General features: G+C 42.2%; 1 protein-coding gene across 2 annotated transcripts in view; it reads left to right on the top strand.

Annotated features, from left to right (window-relative positions):
- The window catches only part of LOC125761909 (CCA tRNA nucleotidyltransferase 1, mitochondrial), a 1805-nt gene extending 20 nt beyond the window's left edge, over positions 1-1785 (top strand). Inside the window, exons 1-5 of one of the 2 annotated variants that reach the window (XM_049423496.1) lie at positions 1-176; positions 251-459; positions 521-804; positions 867-1410; positions 1477-1785. The exon at positions 1-176 is cut by the window's left edge and continues 20 nt beyond it. In XM_049423496.1, coding sequence (XP_049279453.1) covers positions 114-176; positions 251-459; positions 521-804; positions 867-1410; positions 1477-1783 — 1407 coding nt within the window. In that variant the 5' untranslated portion in view covers positions 1-113 and the 3' untranslated portion in view covers positions 1784-1785. The remainder of the gene's footprint in view (positions 177-250; positions 460-520; positions 805-866; positions 1411-1476) is intronic. The other variant, XM_049423497.1, reaches the window with a different exon arrangement.
- The last annotated feature ends 5002 nt before the right edge of the window (positions 1786-6787 follow it).

The raw sequence follows: 6787 nt of genomic DNA, 5'->3' as shown, positions 1-6787 counted from the left end.
TATTGTTGTATAGTCGTTTGGCACCAATCTGTCATAGTCCATGGCGATCTGTCAAATTACCAAACGAACCGTCTGCAAGGTTTGACGGCCCACAGCTGACAACAAAACATACAATGGTTGCAATTCGGCAAAGCAAAACCATTCTGAACCGAATATTTTGTATCAACGGTATTAAGGTGAGAAGCGAATATCAATTACCGTACGAATATAAAATACGTGTATAATACTTTCAATTATTAACTCTTCCTAGTGTCGTTACAGTACCGCAAATGCTGAAAAATTCAAAGAGTTCATAGAACAACGCAGAATGGAAGCACATGCAATAGCCCGGCCAAATCCGGTGGTGAAGAAAATCGACACTCCTGAATTTCACTCGATTTTCACACAGGAATTAAATGATCTGATAGCATTGTTTAACCGGTACAACTTCGAAATACGTGTAGCGGGTGGAGCTGTGCGGTAAGACATTTCTCTACAAGTGCTATCGAATCTAAGCTAATTTTGCTTGTTCCGTTGACAGGGATATCCTGATGAACATGAACCCTAAGGACGTTGATATTGCAACCACGGCAACGCCCACAGAGATGAAAGAGATGTTCATAAAAGAAAACATTCGGATGGTTAACATGAACGGTGAAAAGCATGGCACCATCACCCCAAGAATAAATGACAGAGAAAACTTTGAAATAACAACTTTACGGATCGATGCGGTCACCGATGGACGGCATGCAGAGGTCATTCACACTACCGACTGGCTGCTGGATGCAAACAGGAGAGATTTGACCATCAATTCCATGTTTCTTGGTACGTTTCAATGCTAAGAAATACACCAGCTGCAGATAGTAATGACTGTTGGTTCTGTTTAGGTTTCGACGGTACGTTGTACGATTATTTCTATGGCTATGAAGACTTGCAAAAGCGCCGTGTAGCATTCGTAGGTGATCCTGATATGCGTATCAAGGAAGATTATCTACGCATTTTACGCTACTTCCGATTCTACGGGCGTATTGCGGAGGAATCGAATCGTCACGATGAAGAAACGTTGCGCATCATAACGAAGAATGCGTCCGGGCTTGCGAAAATAAGCGGAGAGCGTATTTGGCAGGAGTGGAAAAAGACATTGAGCGGGAATTTTGGCATCGAGCTGACCGAAGCAATGATCAACTGTCAGCTTGCTTCTTATATGGGCCTTCCGGATTCACCTAACGTGGAAGAGTTTGTGCGCGTTTCAAAAAAGGTTCGCGCATTTGATCCCAAGCTGCAACCTATCACGGTTCTATCCGCACTCTTAAACACACCGGAAGATGCGGTGAACCTAAATCTGAGGCTTAAGTTTACTGTCTATGAAAGAGAGCTATGTTATTTTTTGACACAAAATCGCGAAGAAACGGCAACAATCGAAGAATTACTGTAAGTTTGTTAGAAACGGTGCACTAAATTTAGAAATGCTGTAATAAGTTTTTTTCCTTTCCATAGGCCATTTCAACATCTTTGTCTACAAACGATTAGCAGCGTGAAGCTAAAGAAAGAATATGTTCTCGAACTACTTAAATATCATGGTAAGCGTGAACTTTATCAACAACTGCTCGATTGGCCCATCCCTCAATTCCCGGTCAAAGGTAATGTGCTTATCGCAAACGGAGCGCCAAAAGGGCCAAAGTTGGGTTTTGTGATGGATAAACTAAAAATCATCTGGTCTAATAATCAGTACAATATGTCCCAGGAGGAATTGCTGCAGCATCTACCGACTGTGCTGGAGGAAGTTAAAGGGAAAAAGAAATAAAAGATATTTCTTTAACATCTTACTGCAGCTAGGCTGTATTGTTATTAAGCATTGAGTAGTTAATTATTTGGAATGAAATTTCAGTTAGATTTTACCAAGTTAAAGAAGACATGCTACAAATTTCTTTAATGTACAGTCTCTTAATTTGTAGATAACTGATATGAAATTGAATGAGAAAGATAGAGCGAGCTAAAGAAATACAGTATAAAAGAATGATGTGAAATGGGTGTTCGATCTATTTATTGGTGTATGGAAAGAGAAATAATTAATTAAAAATCTTTAAAATAATTGTTTTAACAGCAAATTAGCAAAGAGTACTTAGGAGGGTAATCAATGTGCTTTGCTATACTTGAATTTTTTAGCATGTTTAAATTAAAAAGAACTTTTCCGATGCAAAACCATCTACTGTACTTTGCCTCATAATTTTTATGATCACTTTATGGTAGAATGTATTTTATACATCTAAAACATGACTTTTACTATGGTCTTTTCAGCTTCAGTTAAATGTACGATGCGGTCAATGCTAACGTCTGCAACAACATATTGATCAATGAGCATTTTCAGGCACTAACATTCTTTTTAATTGTGAACTGGTGTGTGAAACGAGTGTTCTTCAAACAAACTAAACTGTATCAGCTGGTATACGCTCGCTTGTTCCATTAATCATTGGAATGAAGATTTCAAGAATGCTTTCCACATTGTCATAGATCCGAACGGCACATAGCTATTGCTGATTCACATTTCCCTCACACTGGATTTGGGCAAGGTGTGAAATGTTTCACCCCAAAATAACTAAATTGAGCCACTGCTAAAACTACACTCTCAATCCTTATCGATCATTGGAACTGAGTGGTTGCCGGGATGATACTTGGCAAATGTTGATTTAGTACCACAAAAGCGAACAGCTAACGTCGATTATTCCGTCGATTCGATCCGCTCCTCACGGTGCCCCGTATTACGCCCTCACAATGCGAAGGATCTTCAGCGACGATTGTTTTGTTCCGGTGCCATACCTTATGCGCATGGTTTGGAAAATAGGTGGAAAAATGTTCTTCCTAAAACAGAGCATCATGCAGGGCAGATCATGGACACGTGGCATATATAGCGCTGCTGTTGCTGCCGGGTGTGTTTCGAATCAAATTTGTGTCGACTCATTCATCCCTTCGCAACGGTGCATCGAAAGGGTCGATCACGCCGAAGTACCATTATTCATCCAGTTAAGTGCCCCGCCGTGAAAAAAGGTGACCGGTGATGGTTTTATCCGGCAGTTAGTGGTAACTTCACCGGGCCAGGTGAAGAACTGTATGCTATGAACGAACGATCGTTTCGGGTAGGTGATGGGTGCCTGCAGCCGTACCGTAAAGCTGTGGTCATTGATCTCTTTATTCTTTTTTCGCATATGTTTCTAATAAATACGCGACACATACCGGACATCCCAGAAAAAGGGTTCAACTGCTGAAATCCAGTCCGGCGACATGGAACATTTATCCCGGTACAGGAAAATGATCCTACCAGGTGCAACATGATCTACAATCCATAGACCTCAATCCACAGTCGATCGACAAATATAAGAATATCACTCGATCCCCGAGGCGCGTGTTCCATTTGCAATCCTATTTTGTCACCAATTCCACACCGAGGGTTCGATTTCTGCACATCTTGCGCATCCATCCTGCCCGGTGGAATTTGATCTGTTTCGCCAACAAAGCGCGTCCTGTGCACCTTTGTCTGTGAGCCGTACGAAAAGATGCTGGTTCAGGTAAAACCATCTAAAAACCGGGCACATGTTGATTGTGCATTGATTTCTTACGTTTCGATCCCTGCGCACGTTAAAAGATCAACACTAGCATTGGTGTGGCTTCGCGAATAGTTTGGATATAGGAGCCGGGTTCCGGTAAGGACAGCGTACGGCTTGTTTTTTTTTACCTGAGCATTGGGAAATACTTCCACTATGACGCGTTTTCCGGTTTTTGTTTTATGAATTCACCCCTCTCAATTGTCCTGCCGTGTCTCGGTACACAGCCCAAACAATCGGCGTTTGGTTTCTAGCCACTAGTTCTAGATGTTTGTCTACGGGTATTTCGCTGAGGGCGCTGACGATCACCGGGGAGTATCGGGGATCGTGCAGCTGTCCATTCTCGATCCGACACAAGCGTAAAGGTGGGTTCATTGACACCGTCGTTCCGATCATCTGCACGGATAAGGTTACCTGCGTACGGAAAAAGGGACTCGATGGGACTGACTTTAAGCTTTTCCTCTTTCGTAATGAGGTGTCTGATAAGTATGGGCTTGCTTGATTTGTTGTATAGGAAAGTGAAAAGTTTATCAAGCGAAAGAGCGATGAATCATTCGCATGAAATTGTGTAGTCCTTAGGTAATCATATTGTTCGAAAGATAGTATGGTTTTAACCACATTTACCACACAGTTCGAACCAGCTGTTTCTAATGCATGAGCGCTCCTAATCTTTCCTTATAGTTGTGCCAATTTTCCCTCACCAAATATTACGTGAAATAAGAGAACTTTCGAAACCCACGATGCATTTCTCAACATTGACTGTTCGACTTCCGCTGAGTGTATTTTTAAATTAAAAACATAAACGAGTGTAACTACTGTGCCCTTACTTTACTGGACACTAGTCACACTGTTCAAACGGAAAGAAGCCTTAGCAACACTTTTAAATGGAACTCGAAAAATTCCAAAGCACCTTGCGACGTACCGACGTACGTTTGTCTTGCACCTTAAGGTGGCGAGACCTCAACAACCTGTCACCCAAAAAAAAGAAATAACCTGGCCGCTTGGTAATATCTGCTTACACGTCTTACAAGAAAAATTATTTCCCTTCTAGAAATCATTCAGACGCCGTCCAGGAAAAAAAGGGCAAGAAGGACGATAGGAGTGGTGCCCGAGAACGGCGTCCTTTAGTTTGCATCACCCCTTGGTGGTATCAAAACCGACGCTATGTGTCGCACATCGGAACGGATGTAGACTTAATCACGGAGGGATCGTTTTACATAAGGCGATCACAACCCTCGACACGCGGAACATGCGCACAGAGCGAGGCCGACGAAATCCTACCATGCCGTAGAAGGAAAGCCGGCATCGACCGTGGCAGTGGTAGTGGTGCAATCAACGCAATTTCCCCTTTTTCCTTTTACGACACGCCAATCCTTATACGAAACCGGTCTATCAGTATGTGTACCCGGTGGCATAGGAACGCACAAAAAGGTTCAGCAGGAGGGACGTGTCCGGGGTGCTAAAGCAAGCAGCCGTAAACATAAATGGGCTAATGGCACGCGACCACATTTCCAAGCAAAAGTAAAGCTAAGGAAAGCGATAGAAGACAAATGAAACAAGCAAAAAAACCCCAAACCCTCCCGGTGGAAAAATGGTTCGAAAATCCTGAAATAGACGCGTGTGCCAACCAGATGCAGTATGATTTGTGCCGGGTGAAACATTTCGGTTCAGCGACTAGGTACGCTTGCATAATGCATTCTAATTAATAGCCGGCAAGTTTAAAATAATGCACCCTTGGGTGGTTAAGCCGGATGAGGTATGAAGACCAACAAGGGACGACGTTATGGCACGAGCCGAGCCTCAAAACGTCAAGGTTCGTTGCTTCTGTATGTTGAAATCTTTCCTCTGTCACTTTTGTTTGATTTTAATCATTATATTAGTAATTACAATTTGAAATTAGTATTACAATATAACACGTACATAACATTAAAAATACAGTTTTGCAAATATTATTGTACTGATTACAACCATACGTTAAATTATGAATTAGGAATTATTACCATTTATGGATAGAAGTTTTCAGGCGTATTGCTCGCCTTATTTAAATCGCATTCTACGAAATACAACACATTCCGGTGAACTATAAGAAGCAGCCATTTTTAAATGACGTTGTCCAAAAAATTACTTAGCCCCCTCGTACCATTCTTATTCCGTTTCAAGTACTCCCCCTTTCACCTTCAGACATCTTACATTACCAAAAAATGCAAACGTCCTGCCACCAGATCCAAGATTTCTGATCCACTTCCTGTACCTGTTTCCTGCTGCCTATCGGATCAAAGTTTGCCATTTCTTTGCCTTCCGTCTCGGCACGCAATAAGAACAGGCCAAAGTAGTAAAACCCTCGATCCCAAAAAAGGGACTGAAAAGTCCCCGAAAGTGCCCGCAAAAGCAAAACCTCAAAGGAAGCATTTGCTTCGACAAAGGGAAGAATAAAGACGGAACGAAGTAAACGTTTCATTCCTTCCTTTTGAAGTCCTTTTTTTCCTTAAGCACATACCATTCGAAGGGGAAGTAAAGCAAAGTTCCTTGCACCTTACGGTACTCCTTTGGCAGGTCGGATTGCCAGACTGCCGCCATTTCTTTGCCGGCGCTCTACGAACCGTCTGGATTTAACTTGGTGTTAGTGTAGCTGAAGGTAGCGGATGTGAAAAGGAAAACAGAAATCCTCCAAAGACGAAGGAAACCGAAGGAACAAGTGGACTTTTGTTGTTGATTTTATGATAACCTTGACATAGACGGTAAAGGAATCTTGTAGGGAGAACCTGCCGCAAAAGGATCCCATTGGTTTGAGTTTGTTTTGACTTTCGCGCATCCTTCCGTTGCGGATGGGAACAGGGGATTTGATATGGGGCAGGTCGTGCGTGGGTGAAAGTCGACGGTTGCGTTCCTTAGGGACATGAGGTAATTTGGTAATTATGGTTTCAGTAAAAACCGTCTGGATGATTTTGCCGGTTTGAAACATAGAAGGAAGATGAAAAGATTTTACGGTAATTAGAAGATTTGTTAGCAACAAAAATCAATTTTGGAATGTTGATATATGAGAATATATTTTGTTCAATATTTGTTGAATCAATCAATTCCTTTAAATATTTTTACTTCAGTAAAGAACCATCGCAGCCGCTTGATAATTCCGTTACCCAACGCTACAAGCTATTGTCCACGGTGCATTCACCACCGCCTGCATCGACAGTAAAACTCCGGTTGAAAGG

This window comes from Anopheles funestus, chromosome 2RL (assembly GCF_943734845.2).
Source record: "Anopheles funestus chromosome 2RL, idAnoFuneDA-416_04, whole genome shotgun sequence".
NCBI lineage: Eukaryota > Metazoa > Arthropoda > Insecta > Diptera > Culicidae > Anopheles > Anopheles funestus.
The sequence above is the reverse complement of the archived record's forward strand: the minus strand, read 5'-3'. Positions and strand labels throughout refer to the sequence as shown.